Below are 24,813 nucleotides of genomic sequence, written 5' to 3'. Positions count from 1 at the left end.
GTCATCATTCCATTTTGAAATACCAGCATTTAATTTTTAAAAGCGGCAAATGCAGATAACTTTTTTCTTTTTTAGATTTGGTACAAAGTAACAAACCACATCAACTATAAGGAGCCATTTGTTTACAGTGCAGCAGAATGACAGGATTTCACAAGCTAAAATGACAGACAGATAAAATGACTCAATCCATAGTACAAAAAGGACAGATACCGTTTCAAGTCAGAGAGTAAAAAGATAAAGTTCTAAATGAGCTGTTCTATTTAAAGGAAAATATTTAAAGTTGCACAAAGGTTCATAAACATTTACATCATCACCAGGCCTCGTCTTGCACCCAGCTGTCGTTCTCTTTTCTCTTTCCGTTCGTTATTGCGTTTGGCTGCCCTGTCCTCCCTTAAGAGGAAACAGAAACATCCATGAGACCAGAGATTTGACAACCTATTTCCATCAGACAACATGAATAAGTTCTGCAATTTATTTTATACCTTGTCTGAACTTGGTGCTGTTTGTAATTTTTCTGACGAGGGTTTGAGATGAGTGACTTGTCTCCCTGGATGTTTTCTTTGGCCTCTCCGAAAGGCCTCAGCTTGCCTGACATAAAGATTGGTTTATTGATCGGAGGACAAGCACATTGGTGATCGCAGGAGATTCGGACGAGTTTTTACCTGTGTGCGGCTTGTAGGTGATGGGACGAGCAAGACTGGCTTTCAGGTCAAAGATAGGCTTCTTCTGTGTGCCTGGTGTGGAACTTGTGCCAGTAAAAATGAAAGGACCTTTGAAAAACAAAAGAGGAAAAAAAAAACAAAAAAAAACCAACTTAGCCACACACGTTCTTTCTCCACAATTCTGGAGTAAAGAGTCTTTGGGTAAAGAGACTGAAAGCAAAACTGAGGCAGGCTGAAGCTGAGCTCCTCACATTGCAGTAGTGGGAGCCCTGGAGGGGCAAATCTGACCCCCAAATAAACAACAACAGTAACCAGGACAACCGTTGAATGACCCGGGAAACATGGTAGGCTTTTGACAAGTAGAAGACAGGTTCAAATTGTTATCCAGATCTCTTTACACACCTTGGAGGAGAAATGGCTAAAAAAAATTTCTGAACTGTCTGGCAGTGAACGGGTAGCCTTTATTATCCTGACAGGAGAACACTGGAAATCAGTGACCAACCACAGCACACAGCTGACTGACGATAACTGAGGCTGCAGTCAGCTGATCTATGTGGAGTGAAAAACAGGAGAGGACGGCCAGCTTCCAGACACAATCATAAAACTAATGGCTCCATTTCCCTTCAAAGAACCATAACATTTTAGCCTTTACCCTCGTGATTTAGTATGATGAACCACAGTCTGTAATCCACAATAAATAATCCACATCAATTTGAATTTAGAATTAATTATGGGCTTCAAAACCTCATATTGGAATTAATTTGAATTCATTTTCAGAATATCACATCAGATATAAAACACACTGAACTGAATATGTTCTCTTGTTGAATAAGTGGTTTCATTTTGAAGAAGCATTTTCCAAAGATTTTTCAAGTTATTTTGAGTTACCTTGAAATAATATTTCTTGATCTTTGCACCCCCCCTTGAGTTGTGTCCCTGCTTACTATTTTGTCAGCGATTTCTTACAACAACCACCGCAGCATTAAAGGAATCTTGGTTATACCTGTGGCAGTTACTGAAGTAGTTACACTGTATTACCCTGTCTGAAACTAAGGTTTTCACTCATTTGATGTAGAGAAACAACATATGCGTGTTTAGGTGTATGTTCTGCCCAAACTAATAAGTCCAAGAGCAAAAGTTTGTTCACTCACTTCCTCTATAGCCCAGACATGGACGATAATAGATAATAAAGATAATACCTTACAGAAGAGTGAGCTTGGATTCTATGGTGACTGTGAGAGGAGAAACTTGTTTCTTTGAGAGCGAGTCTGACTGAGAACCAGCAAACCAATGATTCTGTTTAACAGACAAAACAAACCCAAACAAACATCGTGAACTACTACCTTGAGCTGAACATACCTGGAGTCTTTATTGTGGAGACAGTCTTGGTGTTGTTGGGCTTCTCGCCATTTGTGTTCAGCCTCTGTGGGGTTCGTGAGGTGACAGCCAAGGACATGCGTGACGGCGTTTTCACCAACGACTTCTTGTACTCATTGTCCTGCGTGGCCTCTGAGAACCTGCAAACACAGAGCACCTTTCCAGTGAGCCACGCAGAGCTCTGCCTTTCCCTGGAGTTCCCTCTCTGGCGTGTAGGTTGTTTTCCAGGATTTATCCGAAATAATCCAAACAATATTAGACACTGAATATTACAGTCTCCAACTGTAAAGTGATATCTTGCTAATTTGCTAATTATTATAATTATGACTAATTATTTCCTTTTTTCCCTCCAAAAACACGATATCCAGGACATTGAGTATTTTTCCTGTAACTGTCCATGTTATCCAGAAAGTCTAGAATGCACCAGAAATAAACCCCCAAATCGGGACAATTCCCAAAATGCCACAGAACAGAGTTCAATGAGAGAAACAGTACAAATGAGGGTAGACGGAGTGACTCACTGAACAGTGATCCTTCGAGTGGAAAGAACAGACGGTCTGAATGGAGCGTCTTCTTTCCCAGCTGCTTTCTTCTGCACCACTTTACCAGCAGTGACCGTCCTTCTGTCTTCAGTTGACCTATCTTTCACCAGAGATGGACTGAAGATGGAGTTCGGGTCTGATTTTGCATTCTGCAGAATATGGTCACACACGTCATGACTTCATTGTTCTTTATCAGCTTTTTACATAAAGTACAGTTTTACATACAGTTTTATGCTGTATTCAGTTATTGGTTATGGTTGGAAGAAATTGACAAAAAAAAATTACATTCATGATACCCAGAGGTCATTTTTCTAATTAAAAAAGAAAACAGATTTTTCAGATGTCATAACATACCTTAGGTTCTTTTAAAGAGTTCTTGTAGGACTCCATTTTCTTGGTCTTGCGCTGGACATATGAGTCAATTGACTCCATTTTGTTGAAATGAGCTTCATGAAGTTTTTTGAAGTCTGGACGGGAAACAATATTCAAAAATACAACGGTTGGTTGGGGGGTCAACTCAGATTACTCAGCCCACAGAGGGAGGGACAATCTTAGCTTACTGGGAGTGATGGGCTTCAGAGACTTCTTCTTTTTGTGCCCCGTGAACCGGGGGATTCTACCAGCTTTGGCCACTTTTGTTGTATTGCCTGGAAAGACATTAAAATATATATGTATAATCTACATATAGTGCCAGGGGAAAGCAAGCCTGTTTAAGCTATTGCCTCCTTTCTTTGCACTGTTTACATCCCATTGCAACAATATGAATCTTATTTATGATTTTTTTTTGCTTACAATCAGGCTTCACTGTGGACAACAAAAGAAGAATTTCACTGTACTAGAAGACATGTTTCCAAGCTGTACATATGACAGTTAACAATTCAAATCTTGAATCTACAATGAGACGTTATTATCTACAGCTAAATTCACTCTAACTGGAGTTTAACTGGAAAACACATGTATTTACTGAGCATCAACTACTGTCAAACTGATACTGTATCATGAATTTGAGACAACACAGGCTGACAAGCAGAGGGAGGGTGCTAATTCTATCATTCTATTTTATGTTCACCATAAACTGCCAAAATGTCTCTTATCAAGATGTAAGCCTGAACTGCTCCTGAGCAGCTTCGAGGAATAGTGTTAGGTGGTTTGATTATTGCTGATGGATGGAGGCTCTTTATAATTAAAAGTCCATTCACTGTCTAAATACATTTTATAAATTTGGCAATTGCTTTTTCCCCAGATATTCACTCGCATTTGTTACAGAAAAAAATGGGGTGGGGCATCTTGGGGAAAATTAGTGAGAAAGTAACTTTAGAGACCAGCACAACTCTAAAAGATCAGTCGGCAGTTGCTTGGAAAATAGAAACAAACACACAACAAAAAAAAGACTAGAAAATAGCAAGAATTAAACCACTCCTCATATGTTGCATAAATACCCATCTAATTTGTGTTTTGTATGTGATGTAAAAAAATGACAGCAATTGGCAGTTTAAGGACGGTTCTCACTCTTGTCAGATTCTTCCCCCTTCGTCACCAGCTGCTGCTGCTGCTCACCGCTGCTGTCTGGTAGAAGAACTTTGTCAGAGTTCTCAGAATCCTTGGGCGAGGAGACTCGTGTCTTCTTAGCTCTCTTTGGACCACAGGATGAATTAGAGACAGATGTTTTACCATCAACCTACAGAGGGGGGCAAGAAAAAGTTTGACCCCAAAATACAAAGAACTGACATTAGATTTGGGTTACATGAGTGAAAAATATCACATATGCTAATATTTACAGTATGTATCTGATCTCTAACATGACATCCTTCTGTCTTTTGAAATATTTCTTTAACAATCAGATACCAAAACCAAAAGATTTTAAGTACGATCATTTTCTGGGCATTTTCCAGTAACTGCAGACCGATTTATTAGTTTGAGCTGCATGATTGACAAAGGCATTACAAATTACCAATTTCCCATAATCTGGAAAACAATTTGTACTGGTAACGAAAAAAGTAAAGAACATTTACTAAATTGATTAAAATAATCAAGAATGGACAAATTCACATATCTGCTGGACACCAGGGGTGAAAGCATATAAGGAGTATGATCAATAATCAGCTGTAAATGCAGAAAAAAAAAAAATTGTTATGTCTATTTGTTGCAACCCCTTCACACTGCATTAAAACAGAACAGCATATTTAATGTGTGATTCATCACGATAAACAGTGGGGTAAAAAAAGTATTTAGTCAGCCACCAATTTTGTAAGGTCTCCCATTTAAAAAGGCGATGGAGGCCTGTAATTTTCGTCATAGGTACACTTCAATATGAGGAACAGAAAAAAAAATCCAGAAAATCACATCGGCTGATTTTTAAAGAACAATGGACAATGAGTATTTGGCCAAGAGCAAAAGTTCATTCCAGTACTTTCTTATATAGCCTTTGTTGGCAATGACAGAGGTCAAACTTTTTCTTCAAATCTTCACAAGGTTTTCACACACTGTTGCTGGTATTTTGTCCCGCTCCTCCATGCAGATCTCCTCTAGGTCGGTGAGGTTTCAGGGCTGTCGCTGGGCAACACGGATTTTCAATTCCCTCCAAAGATTTTCTATGGGGTTGAGATCTGGAGACCGGCTAGGCCCCTCCAGGACCTTGAAATGCTTCTTACGAAGCCACTCCTTCGTTGCCCGGGCGGTGTGTTTGAGATCACTGTCATGCTGAAAAACCCAGCCACCATTCATCTTAGCACCCTTGCTGATGGAAGGAGGCTTTCACTCAAAATCTCACGATACATGGCCCTGTTCATTCTTTCCTTTCCATGGATCAGTCGTCCTGGTCCCTTTGCAGAAAAACAGCCCCAACGCATGATGTTTCCACTGCTGTACTTCACAGTAGGTATGTTGTTATTCGGATGCAACTCAGCATTCCTTCTACTCCAAACACAAGTTGAATTTTTACCAAAAAGTTCCATTTTGGTTTCGTCTGACCATGGGACATTCTCCCAATCCTCTTCTTGATCATCCAAATGCTCTCAAGCAAACTGCAGACGAGCATGTACACATACTGGACATGTACATGTCTGGCACTGCAGGATTTGAGTCCCTGGCGGCGTTGTGTGTTACTGATGGTAGCCTTTGTTACTTTGGCCCTAGCTCTCTGCAGGTCATTCACTAGGTCCCCCGTGTGGTTCTGAAATTTTTGCTCACCGTTCTTGTGATCACTTTGACCCCACGGGGTGAGATCTTTTGTGGAGCTGGCGGATCGAGGGAGATTATCAGTGGCCTTGTACATCTTCAATTTTCTACTAATTGCTCCCACAGTTGAATTCTTCACACAAAGCTGCTTACCTATATAAGATTTAGTCTTCCCAGCCTGGTGCAGGTCTACAGTTTTGTTTCTAGTGTTCTTTGACAGCTCTTTGGTCTTGGCCATAGTGGAGTTTGGAGTGTGACGGTTCGAGGTTGTGGACAGGTGTCTTTTATTCTGATAACCAGTTCAAACAGGTAACGTGTGGGAGACTAAGGCACCTCTTACAAAGGAAGCCGCAGGTCTGTGAGAGCCAGAAATCTTGCGTGTTCGTAGGTGGTCGACTTATTTTCCACCATCGTTTGGAAATAAATTCTTTAAAAATCAGATAATGCTATTTTCTGGATTTTTTTTCCACATTCTGTCTCTTAGTTGAAGTGTACCTATGATGAAAATTACAGGCCTCTATCACCTTTTTAAGTGGGAGAACTTGCACAATTGGTGGCTGATTAAATACTTTTTTGCCCTACTGTACCGATACTCGGAATATCTAAGTGAATCAAAACAAAATAGTAGCATGGCGGTCACTGCAAAATAATGTGTTGTTCAAATAAACGATGCAATATGACATCTTGAACTTTTAGCACAGTAACATTGGCCAATTTTTCTAAAAAAAAAATTCACAATACGATTCCAGAGTCCGATAATATCTGCGTGTGTGTACTTATGTTGTGCATGTGTTATTTTAGTACAGTACATGGATGACGTGCATTAACTTACCTCATCTACACCAGGACATTCGGGGGCATCAGCCTCCGTTTCCTTGTCAGGGATCCTTCTTTTCATGCCGTTTCCTCTCCCCCGGCGAGTGTTCACGAATTTCGTGGGCTCGGAAGGGTCACTTTTGCATTCATCCGCGTTTTCATCCTCCTGGGTGGAAGCAACGCAGGCGTCCCTTCCTTGCGGCTGGACATTAAACATGATGCTAACATGACGCCCGTTTTGTTTCCACTAGTATATTTCTGGATATTTACATTTGCTTTACTTACTTGCTCCTTTACTCCCTGGGTTTCTTCTTCGTAAAGTTTCTTTATGGCTTTCAACAGTTTATCGGCCTATGGAAAGACACTAAATGTCATATCAGAGCATTTTTAAGTGACTTTTATTTGGCTTTCAGATGATAATATAAGCTGGCAAGACAAATCCGGGTATTTTTGATAGTCCGTCAAGTCAATCCATACCTTCATATTCGCTTTTAGTCCAAGCGTCTTTGCGAGGCTTTGTAATTCCGCATATTTCATAGAATCCACGTCCATGCTGAGATGAAATGTGAATTCGTTTTATGAATGAAAAAAATGGTGTTGAGAAAAAAAAAATACTCGCGTTTTCTCCGGTCAGAAGAAGCTCTAACGGTCAACCCCTCTTCATTTCAAAATACAAAAGACGTTTGTTTTGAAGATCTTTGATTGGTCGGCGGGTACGAGAGGACACACCTCTAGCCAATCAGGGAGCATTATCTGACGTCACGATGACACATGGTTTCCCCCCCCATCCCTGAATTTCGAAATAAGCCGCGGGTTAGCTAGAACTATTCTAGCTTGACGGTCCGCCCTGGAGGAAAACTACAAATCGTTAAACGTGATTTAAAATTGAATTTATTTGCGGCGTTTTAGTAATGAGCAACAACGATGAAACCGTCGTCGTCGGAGAAGACTATGTGCGACACGCGACTTTCCATTGTAAACAGTGCAATAGCGTGCTAGCAGACTCTTATGGCATTAGTGGGGAAGTCCAGACTCTGGACGCCATCAAGTTTGCCAGTAAGTAATAACGACCGAAAGACAACCTGTAAAAACGGAAAAAGTAGAAATACTTTGAATTTTATCAGATTTGAAAGCATCTGAAATCCCTGAAAAAGATGAAAAAACAACAACACCCTGATCGCATATAAAATGCGACATACTATGTTTGAACCAAAAACACCGGTAGCCAATGCATCAGACAACATATTTAAAAAAAAAAATTAATAATTATTAATTAATTTATTAATAAATATAATTTAAAAAAATATAATGTGCATGTAAAGTTTAACCATTTTGGTTTGTTTTTTAAAAGTAAATGGAATTTACATGACTTTTTTTTTTACCAAAACGATTTGCCATTCATACTTTAGTCAGGGATAAAATAACTGTGGATTTGTTGTTCTTGTTATTTTATGCCCACCATCACAACAATAATGCTTTTCCAATATCTTTGGGAATGCTGTCCCAAGAATCAGATAATACTATATTGATCACAGAAGAAATAGTAGGATAGATGTTATCTCTCCACAGTGCCCACACAATTCAGACTATCACGAATGACCAATAATGCTGACACTGTTGACTTTCCCTCAGAGGTTAGCAGTAAAGTGGTCCACAACTCCAACTGGGAAAGGCCTGTAGCAGGAAGCTTGATTGATTGGTGAGTAAACCGGTCAGGTCATAGACCGGAATGACACACACACACACACCCAAGAGTGAAGCTGAGTTACTTCCTTGGGAGACATCAGGTATCAGAAAGAAAGGAATTGGTAATAAAGGCGGTGTTGAGTTTCCTCCTGTGAAGAGTTTTCTCCTCATCTGAGCGGCACCATCAGTTCGAATGGACTGTAGGGAGTTTTCCGTATATAAGTGATCTGTCTTGGGATCGATCCCAGTATGGCGTTATATGTGGAATACAAGACAGATCACCTGTCACACACCAGGACTATCTGCACCCTCCAAACCACCAGGAGAGATCCACCGCTGAAACCAGGCCCTGGTGACGGCCTGAGGGTTCTGCTTTCTCCCATTCACATTTGAAATCAGGTAAGTCCCCAGAAGTTGTACCTTTGTTCCCCAAATGACACACATGTTAACACAACCTCCCCATTCAACCAAGTTTCTGCAAAACAATTCTCTCAATTGTGGAAGTAGCCATTGCAACTTAGACCAGCCCTGGCAGTTCTATACGGAGAATTCCCCATGGTCCATCCAAACTGAAGAAGCCCCTCAGATGAGAGGTGACATCTCTTCACGGGCAGAAACTCAAGTCCAGTTGCCACAAAAACATGTCAACAAGAATTAGCTGGATTACAGTAAAGGAGGTGTCTTTTTTTGTTTGTTTTGTCCTTCAAGGAAAGGGACCTGTCACGTTTGACCTTTTGGTTTTATGAAAGCTATCTTTTATTGTCTTGAGGAAAAAGCTTTAAATCAAAGTGCTTTTCGGGATTCTGGGGATACGCCTCATTTGGAGCTTCCCGAAATAAATATTTTAATTGTTTTGCTTTTAAAGTGGGTAGGGACCGTATAACAATTGACTGACAATGAAGAGGAGTCATTGGCTGCAAACCGTATGACCGTAAACCTCCCAGACAGTTCCTGATTTAGTTCACGAGAACATGTGGCTGAACACATTTCAGGAAGGCACGGGGTTTATTTTTTAGGGCTGTTTGCTAAGGCCATTTGCAGACACGTTGCATCACATGGGTTTGCAGCCACTGACTGTGGAGCAGTTGCTTTTCTTCTTCTCCGCTTGCCTCTGTCAAGAATCTAATCACAGCTCCATTTGTACACCTTCTATTGACGAAATGAAAACATGGAGGTCTATAGTTTTTGATGTGCGGGGTAGAAAAAGTCAGAATATTAATACATCAGACCACTCCGAGGAAAAGGATCGATAATGTGACTCGGGGGCTTAGGAGTCTCTTCTAGATAAGACCTGTGTCACCATGGAAACCATTAAGAGAACTGGCTACAGATGCCTTCTATCCAAAATGAAGGGAGGGAAATAATGAAACCAAATCACAAGGGTTGGAGATTCAAACAAAACAAGAAAAAGCAACCAAATCCCTGGACGTAATGTTTTCCACATGAAGATGTGCATGTGTTTAGGGATGAACACGCCATCTTGTCAACAGTAACCATTTCACCCTTATGACTTTGTCTGACTCAACCTGTCTAAATAAGAAAGCAACAATATTGTTGGTCACAACTAGAAATGATTAAAAATGTAATGATGTCTGTGGAGGTTCTCAGTCATCCAGATCATGATGAATTCTTGCAGAAAGAGTGTACATCAAGATGTACATCATCTGATAGGTGAATGTATGGACCAACACCTGCACTGTGCCAGGATCTATTTAACCACTCCTCTACCTTCAGCATCTGCAGTTCCCTGAAATGCGGAGGTTGCAGCAGTGATGTGGGCAGAGTGATTCAGTCGACTCCCGTGCACTTGGACCACTTGCGCTCCGGCTTTCTCCTCTTCAAATCTCACATGAACTGGTGAGTCCCACTGACCTCCCAATGGGCGGGAGATAAACAAAGACATTAGCTGCTAGGAAGCTGTTTACGCCAGAGGTAAAGTCCAAAACACACAATGACTTTTTAAGCAACCCTCCCGATGATCATTCAGCAAAAAAGACAGAGTTTCCGGGTACTAGAGGAAGCTGATCACGTGTGCTAGTTAGCTTAGCACAGCGGCTGGTCTACTCACCGTGTTTGTGGAATGTTACGGGGCATATTTTTGTGTCTTGTTGTTCCGTATGAGTAATCAGCTGAGAATGCTCATTATAAAACAATTTTGTACAAAGCCTCATATGTTTATCTTGGTGGCTTAATCTGTTTATTGCAGTAAATAGTAGCTGTAACAGTGTGTATTCCCCTGAGCCTTCATCACGTACTTTTAATCGTTTTTTTTGTTCATATCCATAATATAATATGATATGAGAATTTGACTGGTGGGAAGCATGTTGATGACGTTATCGTAAGGCTTCCATTCACGGCGCAATTCTAACTAGTCAGAGGCAAGACTTGGTGATAATAAGTAATAATAAAGGAACTGGACCTCCCTGTGCTTGTTAATTATTGTGTCATTTGAAAAGGAAAAACATATTCATTTTATGAACGTTCCTTTTCCCTTTTCGTTTCCAGCTACGTCCTCGGCAGTTCAATGGTAGAGTTGGTCAATGTCCAAATAACAACAGATTCGCTGAAAGAATCCCTTTCACAGGTGAGATGTAAAATGTAAATGGGGAGGAATCCTTTACGTTGTAATATGCAGGCACATCTCGAAAATGTTTGAATATCATGAAAAAGTTCAATATTTTTTGTTGCTCTCTTCATAAAGTGAAAACCCTAATTATCTAAATTCATTACTTAGAGTAAAATATTACAAGCCTTTACTTCTTTAAATGTTGATGATTATGGCTTATGGATAATGAAAAAACAAAATTCAGTCTCTCAGAAAATGAGACTTTTGTGAAAAATTTCAACATTGGAAAGTCACAGTGTCATACCCTAAACAGCTAATTAACTCAAACCACCTTCAAATGTTTCCAGAGCTTTTAAAAGTGTGGTTGGAAAAGTTGCACCAGCAAAAGGAAAAAGCCTTGAGAAGATTGACAAGCAAAATCCATACATAAATTTGGGGGGTACCTTGGAGAAAGGAATTGGACTGTTGCTCTTTGGTCCAAAGTCCTGTTTTCAGATGAAAGTACACATTTCATCGAATACATTGGCTTCACTTTCTCAAAGGGGTGACAAAACCACTCAACTCTTTCATGATGCTCTAATTATTTGAGATGTACCTGTACAGTAGTATATCATCAGCAAAATGAGATGTAGTACAATTCCGATTTTATTTAAATGTTTTATTTAAATGAAGCCTGCAGTTCATTTGAATGAAAAGTTTGGCCCAGCATCACTAGTAGATATTTCAAATTTCAGTACTTCTGACATTCTTTCAGATGTTCGGGAAAAACTACATCTTCTTGTTATTGATCAAACTTTTTTTTTTCCCCTGTATTTTTGTGGGCAGATTTTGCAGTTCATTGCTTTTTGGTTAACTGCTCGATTTAATTGTATTTCACCATTAATGGGGGTCAAACAAAAATCTATACTATGCATTGATTGGCATTTTGTGGACCGGAAAAATGCACAATGTTTTTCTGGTGCTAAACACAACCCACCATATCACATCCAACCAGGTGTAACTGTTTGGTATTTGGAGTATCAAAGATGAACAGCACGGTGTTCCTGGAGGAGGTTTGGGGAATTCTAAGTAACTTGCGGTTTGAGAGTTGGCCCTAATGGTGGCGCCAAAGTATCACTAGCTTAAAGAAGATTCCTTATGTATATTTACAAGTGACTACTTTTGTTACAACAAATCTGAGAACAATGAGATTTCACTTTCCAGACACTGATCAGCAATGACGGCCACAGTTTAATCTCAACCTTCTTTCTCTTCTATTCCAGATGAGGAGAGATATTGAAACACAGGAGGGGAAAGTAAGACGCATCAGAGAGGATTTTACCAAACTGGGCATTGTGAGCTGCAAACTTGCTACACCCAAACCTGCTGCAGGCAAGAATATGACACCCAAGTCTACTGGACGCCAGTTTGCGACACCCAAATCTGCCTCAGGCAAGTTGGCGACACCCAAATCTACTGCACGCCGGTTTACGACACCCAAATCTACTGCACGCCGGTTTGCGACACCCAAATCTGCTGCAGGCAAGTCTGCGACGCCCAAATCTCCCGGGCCCCAGTATGCGTCACCCAGCTCTGCTCCAGGTATGTGTGAAAGATGCAGTCCCGTTAAGTTTAGGCTTCCTGCCAGAAAGAAACTCGCGTTACATTGAGATGAATGGCAAACCCCGTTCAAGCCCCGTTGCACACCCAGAGCTGGAGTCCAGGCTCAAGTTTGAGTGAGCCGTGTTCGGCACCCCCGTTATACTGACATGTTTTTCCTTTCGGCTGTTTCGATCAGTGTTTGGAGATTTGAAATGTTGTTTGCAGCCTAATTTTAGGCTTTTTGTTGTTTTTTTTTTTGATTTTTGCCATCCAGTTGACATGAAGCATTTTACTCATTCAATGTCTGTCCTCATGATTAAACATGTTTGTTCAAACCCAATCTGAGAGTGGCTGAAGTAAAAGACTTTTTTTTTTTTTTTGGATCATATCCTTGGAAATAGGACAATAAACATCCCCTTTTCTGCAGGACTGTCGGCAATGTGATCTGGGCTAGGCCCTAAGGTACGATACACAGGAGAGTTAGATGACATTTCCTGACAGTTTCATGTGGGTCAGATTAAGCATGTGTTTGCCCTACTATTTTTTATTTTTTTATTTTAAGATTTGTGAAGGAGCAGGCAGTGGGTTTGCCTGCCCACAGGAGAGTCAATATGCAAAGCCCATCTCTGAATGTCAAAAAGGGGACTGTTCAAAATAAAGTCTCTTTTTGAAATGTTCACCACTGTTTTCTGTGTCGATCACTTTTCCTTTTCATCGTGCCACAATACAGAACCATCCTGGAAAAAGGGAGACACAAAATCATTTTAACCGGACGCAACACACATACATATACATACATATGTACATCCATACATACGCACACACACATACTACATCCATACATACACACACATTCATATGTACTTGCATACATACGTAGGAATTTCATTGTACAGGGAAACAGGTTTTCACACTACATATGACAAGAAACACTTTGAATCTTGAATACATACATAAAAACATACATATTTGTATGTATGCATGTAGGAATGTATATGTTTTTATGAATGTGTATATGCATGTATGTCCAAATATGTTTATATGTATGTATGTGTGTGTATATGTATGTTCTATTTATGTATGTATGTGTGTATATGTAAGTATGTAGGTTTGTATGTGTATATATGTATGAATGTGTGTATTTATGTATCTTTGTATGTATGCATATACGTGTTTGTATGAATGTATGTATATGTGTACGTATGAATGTATGGATGTATATGTGCACGTATGAATTTATGTATGAATCTGTGGATGTATGTTTGTCTATATGTAGCTATGTATGTTTTTTGTATGTATGCATGTTTGCATGCTACATACAACACGATACATATATATATGTATCCATGTATATATATGTGTGTATGTATGTATATGTATGTATGTTTGAGTTATTCAATCAGTCACATTGGATTTTCAAGTCAGGGATACTTATGTTCAAAACACATTTGTTATATTTTTTTGTCATAATGAGAATTATATATAGCACAGGCTCCAAGATGATGAAACGGGAACTTAATTCAACATTGAGGTTGGACACCACAGCAGAGGCTGCCGTTGACGCAGGGCTCTCCAGTGCTCTCCAATCACTGCAGCGCAAATCCACACCAAACTATCTGAGTCACTCAAGGAGATCACTGCAGACCTTACATGACTGATTGAACAACATTCAATGACAACTTGGGAGCTCTTTCAAATGGGTTTTAAGAATGTTAACAGTTAAGGTTGGCCTAATTTCTCAACTTCATTCAGAAAAATAAAAATTATTAAATTAATCATGTGCCGATTTGATGATTGCAAAGTTCTTGATCGGTCCTGTTATGACTGTGTTTTGAGTCTTTTCGGTGCCAAGAACTAGCGTTCCGCCTGTCGTAGCCGGAACGGTGACCGGAGCAAGTTTGTCACCTCAGGAACAGTTTGAATGAGATCCTTCTGGGCCAAAAAGTGGAGAAGCTGCCCAGGAGATTTACATTCATCCCTCAGCGTTTGTGAGCTACACAGACCCATGAGATCGGGAAAAAATAACCGGATGGCTGCACTTGACTTGCTAACTGTTTACTGTAGCTTGCTATTGCTAATTCTATTATTCTGTAGCCGAGTAGTAAGAAGGATCCCTGGGATCAGTGGCGCCCCCTACCATGAGGCACCGTCACTGCCTGCCTCACTTAGTGTCTCTTCAGTCGTTTTATGATCGCTCAGCACAAGAAACACGCAACAGTTGTTGACGAAAAACATAATACACATCAGCTAAACTATGGAAATTAGTGAATATATTAAAAGCGTTTTTTTTAGCTGGTTGCCGTGTCACCGCACGTCTCTTCCTCCTATTTAAACTGTAAATGGGAATATTTTTTTTCAGCGATTCAAAAAAAAAAAAAAAAACTAAAAATGGTGAAGTTGAGTGGAAAATAACTTAAAAGTACAAATCACCAAATAAATATAACCATTTAATTTACTTTTTCACTTTACATTTTTTTCTTTCCATGATGTCAAGTGAGGCCCAGCCTCCGCTGCCTCTCCTGACTGCAAGTCACTCCCTGCTATGCACATAGGTTTGTATGTATATATATGTGTGTATGAATGTATGCATGTGTGTGTATGTATGAATGTTGGTGTATATAGATGTGTGCGTATGTATTTATATATGTATGTGTTTGTATGTATGCATGTATGTATGTATGTACATACATATATATATATGTATGAATGTATATGCTTGTACGTATGCATGCATGTGGTTGTGTGTGTGTATATATATATATATATATATATATATATGCATATATACAGTATATGTGTGCATTTATCTGTATGTACATGTGTGTTTATATGCATGTATGTGTGTGCATATATGTGTATGTATGTATGTATAAATGTATCTGTATACGCCTTTATGTATGTATGTTTGCATGTGTATGTATGTGAGTATGTATGTGAGTATGTACGCATGTGAGTGTGCATGCATGTATGTATGTATGTATAAGAAATTGAATGTGTCCTTTGTTTTTGTCCTACTCTTCTTTCGTTTTGTGCAGCACTTTGATGGAAAGTGATCTATAAATACATTTATTCGTGTTATTATTAAAGCACCTTTTACCAAATAAAGGACTAATGGGGAACAAAAGCTGCCTGGAAATCTAAAGGTTTCTGGTAAGTGAGATACCAAGACGCCCAGTGGGGGAAAGAACCACTTAAGACTCAGATAAAGGTTAATAACTGTCTATTTAAGAGGTACAAGTTAATAACTGCCAAATTATACAATGCTATCTGCTACTGCAGATACCATGCCATAAACCCGGTCATTCAAAAAGACAAACTCCGAGGCTCTGAGTTGGCACCATGCTGCATTTTATTGCTGAGTTTCTGATACAGATTTTTGTTTTTAGTTTTTAATTTTTTTTTTTCTTCAGTTAATACAAAACCAGACAAGAGGCTCACACAGAATAAGCATGCCCCACTTCCTCCCTCTGGAGTGCATAGTTTCTACACAGTCCTCCACCGCCGGAAAAGTTGATCAACAATGTTGTCGTTCATCATTTTAAGTATTCAGGTTTTTTTTTCTTATATAACAGGAATAGATGCGGAACGGATACACTTAGATTCCCAAGATAAGAGAGGGGGGTTCAATCAAGAACAGCATTTGTGAAGCGTTCACATGGAATCGAGCAGACCGACGAAACGGCAGCAAGGCAGCGTGACATTCCAGGCACAAAGATGTTTTGACCCTATTGTGAAGACGTTTGAGTTTAGTAGAATATCAACTGTGTCTATCACTTGATTTAACAATTTTAATAACGCCTTTGGCTTTTAAATTTAGCTTTGAACTGATGTTCTGTTGCAAAATTCATTTAAAAATTTCCTCTGAAACCTAAGTTTACACATTCGTGCAGTAGACTTGTGTATCATTAGATCGGGAGGGCGACAAAAAAAACAACAAAAAATAAACTTTTGAGACTGCATTCACGCCTGCAGTAACTCATATTCTACATCATATTCTGTGGCCTGCAGTGTGAGCAGAAGTACTCCGAAAAAAATTAATAGCATCATAAAAAAATATTTCATTGCCAGTAAAATAAACCCCGCTGTGACACTCCAACTAGAATAAAGTAAAACGGTTAGCTGCATTCCCAGTTATAGAGCAAAATCTGTGCTTTTAATTTCTTATATCAATAGGATTTTAATGAAGGACTTTTATACGTACTGGCAAGAATTAAGCATTTCTACGTGGTGATGTTCAACATACCTTTATGTAATACTAATGCCCTGTCTAACTTATAATCAAGTACTTTTACACAGAAATATTTGGGGTTATAAGGTATTGTTTCCAGAGTACTTTCTCCAGCACTGCAGGTCAGACGGGTAAAAACCAAACAGTGTAACTTTGCCGTCCTGCTCCCGCCCACTTAAAAACATCCAGTTTGCCAGCTTCCAGGTGGACGCAACATTTAAGTCCGTAAAATCACACGTGTGGATCGAAGCTACTTCAACATGCTTGTTATTATATCAAACCACCATCCCAGGCAGGTCACAGAACATTGGAACATCCTAACTACACTCATTCACATTACAAAGTTGGATTATTGCATGCAATACAAATCGTTTTCTGCTTAAAATCATGCATATTTTCAAACCCACATATTCATGTTGCTGAACTTGCTGAGAAACCGTGACGCTAAAACGCCCCCCCCCCCCCTTCCCCGACGACGGTTGCCGTCCCTCGAAAGAACACCGTGCTGAAAGGGGTTTGGGGGGGGGGAGGGGGGGGGGGTGATGATGGCGGTGCAATTCAGTACATCGGAAAGTGCTTTTCAAAACAGGTTTGTTCGCTCTTTTGCAGCCACAGAGTTACTGGAGTGTGTATTTCAATGGGGAAGGGGGGGGTTAGGGGATAAAAATGCTACAATACTTGTAAGTGTGATTATTGTATGTACAATAAAGCATCTCTCACGTAGTTAGTTTGGGTGCTGAAAGAATATAAGGCAGGGAAGTTACACGAATAAGTCAACGAGGTGCTACAGTTTTCCTTAAATGTTCCTCTATCCCCGAGGATACCCTAAACCTTTATAGAAGGAAATATACGAACGAGAAAAAAAAATAGTGATTATAGATATTTATGCTAATGTAGGCATAAAGGATAGGTAGGGGAGCCTTTCCACTAGAGATTACAGTTTTAACAGTTACACCCTGGCACTAAACTCATGCATTATTGTCACTTATTGCTTCTAAAACTCTAAATCCAATACAATTTTATGGATTTGAATATAACGTTCGGAAATTCCAAAACTATGAGGTATTATGTACAATACAATGGAATTGGGAGAACAGCTGAAAGTCTACATTGGATCCCGATCAGGTATATCAGTGTTAGTAGTGCTCCTGATATAACATCTTTATTTTATTTTATTTTGAAATATCTCTTTCAATCTCACATCCCAGACTTATCTTTTTCAAGGGGGAATATTTTTGCATTTCGCAGAAAAGCAACCTCTTTTTTTCAATACTGATGCATCGATAAACATATATTATTGTTACTTGTTTAGTAAAACCAGACTACACCTGGAGCTCATTTAAAAAGGTGGGGTAACAGAACATTTTCTGCATTTATTATCAAATCTTAGGTAAAATGGTAAAGAATTCTGTTAAGACTTGGGGCTGAGAAGTATTTAGATTTTAATTTTTTTTTTGGTCACTTTGGGGGAGTTCATTTTCTGTTCCTTTTTTGAGGGTTCTTTGTATTTCAGTCTATTTTAACAAAAAGTTTTTTCCCCCATATCCTATATCTATGTGTTTATTTTTTTTTTAACTTTGAGGTTATTTTCTGTAGACTTTCAAGGCAATATGTTGCAGTTGTCTTAAAAAGATAATCTAGCAAATGATCCGGCTTTTTGTTTGTTTTTGTTTTTTTTAGCAAATAGTCACACATAAAAACTGAATTTTCTTGCTACATTTCCTGGTTGTTATTTGACTTTTTAATGAAGTTTCTTGACAATTTTTTTGTTCTGAGCGTTTAGATTCTCATTTTATTCCCTTGTTTTAAAACTCACACCCGCCGGCAATATCGCTTCTGTTCTGGATTTACTTTGGCAATCTTTCAAATGAGGAAATTTTTCTTCTGTCTATGATTTGATCCTGATCTACGTGTGCATTCAAACTCACTGAAACAGTTGCCGTAGTTTTGGGTTCCCGGCTTAAGCCTATAAATCATATAACTATATTTCATGAAGCAAGCATCACTACTGGTCATGCATGGCGTTATGTTGGCACCACAGTCCCGCTAAATAAGCTAATGCACATGAGTCTATACATATCTTAATGGAAGACATTGGTGATTTTGTTGCTTTCAAACAACTTGTCACTTGTTTATACAATATACAGTTTGGTCAACAACATGACAGTTAAGATCAAATATTGCACAAATCCCGGAAAAGATGTCGCAGTTTGTTTTTTTTTTCTTCTTTTCTTTTCTTTTCTCACGCAAACCGCAAAAGTGGGAGGAAAAGATCACGTAATTGAGACCGGGGCTTCCTCTTAGGTGAGAACAAATTCGAGGCGAGAGCAGCTTTGAGTGCGAGATCGAGCTTATCTCTTGGATGAACCAGATCCACTCCTGTTTTTTCATGTCTGCCTCCCGGTTCGGTTCTGCCATGTCGTGCTTGTTTACGTCTCACGCGGTGTAAAAAAACAAACACGAGTGATGATGGAGGGAGGAGCATAATGGGGAGCCTTTTGACGGACAAAAACACAAATGGGACGCAAATGCGACGCAGAGACAAACAGGGATGACATAATGATACAAATGAAAAAAAAAGAAAAGTTACTGGAGGTTCCCACTCTTTCCTGAAAATAATTTGCCAGGCCTTTTGCAGACACCCATCTGGGACAACCAACAGATAAATGCTCTATTCCTATTCACCCCTGACAGTGGATTTGTGCTAATTATTTTTGAAACTAAATATTGAGTCATGTTTTATTACTTTATTTTTTTTTTTCTGATTCCTATTAATCTGTATTGTTTTATTTCATAAGATGTGCAGATCATTTTCACGAATGTGTATTTGTCATGTACTACTTTTAACCATCTTGATACTTTTTTCAAAGACGAATGTCATATATTTTATTTCTCATTTCAAGTCAATTTTCCACATTTTTTTCAAGTTACTTTTTGCTCCTTTTGAAATTATTCAAATGTTATTTATTATGCATCACCATTTCTTAATTCAAGTAATTTATTGCCAATTTTCTAGTCATTTTTACCTGAAAGGAAGCATCTTAAAACTAATTTTCGGTAATTATGCCAATTTTCTGTTACACTATTCAGACACTTCTTTAAATATCCAAGTCCGCTGATGATTTAAACAAATGCTTCTTAACAATTTTGCAACTGTCTCTGACTGGCCACTTGGCCAACTATTTTCCAGGTCTTACCAGAAGATGTGGGAGCTCTGCAAGTCTAGATGGTGGCGAGAGAAAAAAAAAAGCACTTTGAAAGGGAGAAACACTAAATCTGTTTGCTTGCAAACTGCCAAGGGTTAACAATTTAGGGGAATATTGCCGAGTTTGTGGCCTCTGCAAAAGAGCGTGGGGGTGAAAAGCAATTGAGAGCACCGTTCAAAAATACAATCACTTGACTTTCCTTGAGCAGGAGCAGAGGAGGCACAGTCTGAGATGCTCAGGGCTTTTCTGGGCCGTAAATAACCGCATTCTTGCATGGTGTGCATTTATTTTCCCTTTTTCGGCTGCTTTGTTTTTCCGTCTCCTAGCAAAGACTCCAGTAGCGAACCCCTTAAACTGGGAGGATTAAATTAAACACGTCTAAACTGCTGCGGCGCGTGACAACCGTTAGGCTACTTGTACTGAACGCATTCCCTTTCACTCGACTGGTTATGATAATGAGGTAGCGCGGACAGGAAAATAAAATAAAAAAAAAAAAAAAACAGACCCTATGATGACGAATTCAATCACAGGCTCGATAGTGGCTACAGGAAATTGTGTCTTCATTTCCTTCCCAGACAAATTGAAAATATTTCCTTGTCAAAGTATCATTTCTTCATGTTCTGACACAAAGCCTGATTAAAATCTCAGACCTCTCTGACTAGAGGGGGGGGGGGAGAGAAAAAAATTCACCACATTATGGAGATTTTGCAGCCACAATTGGCCGGTGCAGAAACCGAATGAACTCCTGCACGTTTACGGGCCGAGAAGCTGAGCGCTAAGCGCTACATGCAAATGCGGTCGGTGCGCGCCGAGAGTCGGACCGGCCCAAAATCCTGGCGGATGCCTTCGCTGACGGTCAGGCCGCGGACGCACAGCAGGACAGGAAGTGGAAATGGGCGGGGGCGGTGGACTGCGGTCGGAGTAGAAGGCCAGCGTCCCGGCGACAGCAGGACGGAGGGAAAGTCGGTCCCGGGAGCCCAGGAAAGGTCATCCTCCCGATGACTTTTCATTGTTTACCTTCACTGACGCCGGCGGCGCCGATCCGTCCGCTGTGCAGGGACGGCTCTGAGAAGAGACGCCCCCTCCAGCCTGCCTCAACTGCTTTCCTGACCGCGGCAACTGGAAAACACACCCTGGAATGAAAAAACAAAACATCAGTTTCTTTTATATACGCACATATGGTTTTCTAAATTTCGTAGCCGGACACCGGCCTGTCTCTGATACAGATACTTCTTTGAATTTTACACAATACAATTAATGCTGGGAAATGGATTTTATCCAATAGTTTAATTTCGATTGGAATGTTGGTCACCGCTTTTGTTTGCTGTTTCGCTGACATTTTAATGACTATATCTGTTGACGTTTTAAGTTTTAAGCCCGAGGTTTGTCTGAATGAAATGTAACACCTGCCTGGCATCTTTCTGGTAGGTATTTAAGTGGCATAAGTGGTTATTACAGATATCACCTTGCATCCTGTAGGAAATCTCTGATATAACGACATCTCTAAGCGACTTGGATAGGAAAGAAGCCAATTCAACACATTTTTTTGTGCACAAAGTGTTGCACTTGAAACCTACAACATCTTTCGCTGAGTGTGAAAAAAATAAAAATAAAAAAAATAAATCTAACCCTATTCTCTGGATCCTCCTCTCTCACACCAACTACCTTCATATCCTCTCTCACTACGTCTATATATCTTCTCTTCCACAATTCCAGCATCCGTCTACCAATATATTGACTCTCCCTCCTCCGTCCATGACCCAACCATATCTGAGCTTCTCTCCAGAACATCTACCATGTGTCGTCCCTCTGACGGACTCATTCCTGATCTTCTCCATCCAGGTCACTCCTAAAGAGAACCTCGACATCTTCATCTCTCCGACCTCCAGCTCTGCCTCCTGTCTTTAGGTCATTGTTGTTGTTTGTAGATCATCTCACCACCGTTTGTAAATCTGATTGTATCTCCAGGGATCGATCACTTCTAAAACTAATTGAATCTCTGATCTTTCCATCTCATGTATCCGGATCCCACGCCTGCTTTATAAACACTAATTAATGTGAAACTCCCAGGTCGTTATGACAGCTCAGCGCTGCTTCCTCAGGATGTGGATAAATGGCAAAACATTATAAAAAATCAAATAGTCTGAATTCTCAAAGTTGTAAGTTATAATGTTTACTTGCTAAGACAGAAGCTACAAACAGCAAGAGCACTGTTGTGGCTTCCCCCTCACACACACACACACACACACACACACACACACACACACACACACACACACACACACACACACACACACACACACTAGATTAGATTCAACTTGATTGTCATTACACATGTAAGGATACAGAGTTACAAAATGCACATAAAAACAAACACACACAAACATAAACATTTACACAAACACACACACGTATAAACATGAACAAAGACAAACATTAACACACACACACACAAACGCATACATATACACACACAAACAGACACACACACACAAACACACACACATAAACATGACCAAATACAAACATTAACACACACACACACACACACACAAACGCATACATATACACACACAGACATAAACAAACGCAAATATAAGCACACACACACAGACACAAACATAAACATTTACACAAACACACACAAATATAAACATGAACGAATACAAAATATAACACACACACACACAAACAGATGCATACATATACACACACAGACACAAACATAAACACACACAAACAAACACAAACACAAACAAACACACACACACACAAACAAACGCATACATATACACACACAGACACAAACATAAACACACACAGACAAACAAACACAAACACACACACACAAACAAACACATACATATACACACACAGACACAAACATAAACACACACAGACAAACACAAACAACACACATACACACACACAAACAGACACAAACATAAACATTTACACAAACACACACACATATAAACATGAACGAATTCAAACATAAACACACACACACACAAACAGACGCATACATATACACACACACACACACACACACATATAGAAACAGACGCATAAACGCAGACACATAAACATGAACAAATATAAACATTAACACAAAGACACACACACACAAACACACGCATACATATACACACACAGACACAAACATAAACACACACAGACAAACAGACAGACAGACAGACAGACAAACACACACACACACACACACACACACACACACACACACACACACACACACACACACACACACACACACACACAATGGGGGGGAAGAGTACAGGCGGGCTAATGAGCTGAGGTTTGTTGTTTGGCAGAAAACAGATAAACACTGACCTTGGCAAGCGTTAGTTGGAGAAGATGCGGAGACATTTCCACAGTGATTCGAGCTGCAGCTCAACACGATGGTAAACAAAAGCCAAGATTTCTTCTCTTTCTTCTCCTCTTTCTTCTTCTTCTTCTTTTTCCTTCTTCTTCCCTCACACATTTAGGTTAGCCGACTCGGCTCCGTCCACTTTCTGCGTAGGGACCAAACGGGTTGAGGAAAAGCCCAGCTCGGAGCGTAGCGGATCACGTCTTCCCGTCCGCACGCCGGCGAAGAGGGGAGAAGGAGAGGAAAAACCCCGTCCTCCTTCCCGTCCTCCCTCCCGTCCGTCCGTCCGTCCGTCCCCCCTTTCTTGAACACCTTACGCCATTTTCGTTCTGCTACTACGAGCTAGCGGAAGTACACGAGGATTGAACGAGGGACCTGTCAATCAAAGTGAAGTCCCGCCCCGGAAGTGCCTCGTCTCTGTTCACAAATACTTTTACGTTAAAAAAAATGTTTCACAAAACATGCGTTCGTGTTTCGGAATCTTACTCCTAAGAGAGTAAGAAAAAATAAGAAAATATGACTGAACTTGTATTCAATTGTAACCTATCTTTCTGGACTTTTTCCTGTTATGATCAAGGTTGAGCTCTTATTTTGAAACCTTAATAGAGAGCGGAAGTGCGGTGTGGGGTTGTTGCTGGGTAGTGATCGTGTGAAGAGTAAAGACACTTTATAGTTTATTTTTATTTCGTATTCTGCCTTTTCTCTTATTTTTTACTGTTTATACAATTTTCTACTATTATTTATTATTGTTATATTTTTCTTCTAGCTCTGGCACAACGATTTCCTCCGGTTGAATAAAGTTGTTCTTATTCTTGGTAGCGGGCGTCTTTGAATATTTTTACAAATTGTCATTGTGAGCACAAACTTGTGCACTTCACTCTGCAGTAATGATGGAAACTTGCATACACACACACACACACACACACAATAGATTAGATTCAACTTGATTGTCATTACACATCTTAGGATACAGAGTTACAATATGCACATAAAAACAAATACAAACACACACAGAAACAAACATAAACATTTACACAAACACACTCACATAAATATGAACAAACACAAACATTAATGCACAAAACACACACAAAACACAAACATTAACACACACATACACACACTAGATTAGATTTAACTTGATTGTCATTCCACATGTAAGGATACAGAGTTACAAAATGCACATAAAAACAAACACACAGACGCACACACAAACAAATACAAACACACACAGACACAAACATAAACATTTACACACACACATAAATATGAACAAACACAAACATTAACACGCACAAACACACAAACACACACACACACACACACACACACACACTAGATTAGATTCAACTTGATTATCATTACACAGGTAAGGATACAGAAATATAAAATGCACATAAAACAATGGGGAAAGCATGGTAATGTCAGTAAAGCAACAATATTAGGCAGCACGAGAGAAAGCTAACTGCACCACGAGAAGTGGTGAAAACAGAAAGGAGCCGACCATTGACCCCTGAGGTACCCCTTGGGATAACTTGTGCAGCGTGGCCAGTATTTCTTTTCCAAGAACTGCTCAAGATCCCA

General features: G+C 39.7%; 2 protein-coding genes across 4 annotated transcripts; one reads left to right on the top strand and one right to left on the bottom strand.

The window, feature by feature from the left end:
• Nucleotides 1-7: 7 nt before the first annotated feature.
• nusap1 (nucleolar and spindle associated protein 1) lies at nt 8-23,748 on the bottom strand. 3 transcript variants are annotated; one of them, XM_086158750.1, is made up of 13 exons: nt 23,193-23,748; nt 20,859-20,974; nt 7,052-7,127; nt 6,860-6,925; nt 6,591-6,776; nt 4,139-4,259; nt 3,142-3,228; nt 2,936-3,048; nt 2,561-2,730; nt 2,022-2,179; nt 663-770; nt 483-588; nt 8-390 (listed from the first exon to the last, which is right to left on the bottom strand). In XM_086158750.1, the coding sequence occupies exons 3-13, from the start codon at nt 7,124-7,126 to the stop codon at nt 303-305; spliced, it is 1,278 nt and encodes a 425-aa protein (XP_086014876.1). In that variant the 5' UTR covers nt 7,127; nt 20,859-20,974; nt 23,193-23,748; the 3' UTR covers nt 8-302. The 3 variants fall into 3 exon arrangements, with proteins under 3 accessions (XP_086014876.1, XP_086014858.1, XP_086014867.1); XM_086158732.1 differs by having other exon boundaries at nt 4,091-4,259; nt 23,193-23,746; XM_086158741.1 differs by lacking the exons at nt 20,859-20,974; nt 23,193-23,748 and having other exon boundaries at nt 4,091-4,259; nt 7,052-7,599.
• On the top strand, nt 7,486-13,992 carry oip5 (opa interacting protein 5). The gene is made up of 5 exons (XM_086158784.1): nt 7,486-7,630; nt 8,207-8,273; nt 9,995-10,117; nt 10,766-10,844; nt 12,089-13,992. The coding sequence occupies exons 1-5, from the start codon at nt 7,486-7,488 to the stop codon at nt 12,473-12,475; spliced, it is 801 nt and encodes a 266-aa protein (XP_086014910.1). The 3' UTR covers nt 12,476-13,992.
• Nucleotides 23,749-24,813: the final 1,065 nt, after the last annotated feature.

Source organism: Fistularia commersonii, chromosome 1 (genome assembly GCF_037954325.1).
Source record: "Fistularia commersonii isolate RoL2024-O1a breed Wild chromosome 1, RoL_Fcom_v1.0, whole genome shotgun sequence".
Taxonomy (NCBI): Eukaryota; Metazoa; Chordata; class Actinopteri; order Syngnathiformes; family Fistulariidae; genus Fistularia; species Fistularia commersonii.
The sequence above is the reverse complement of the archived record's forward strand: the minus strand, read 5'-3'. Positions and strand labels throughout refer to the sequence as shown.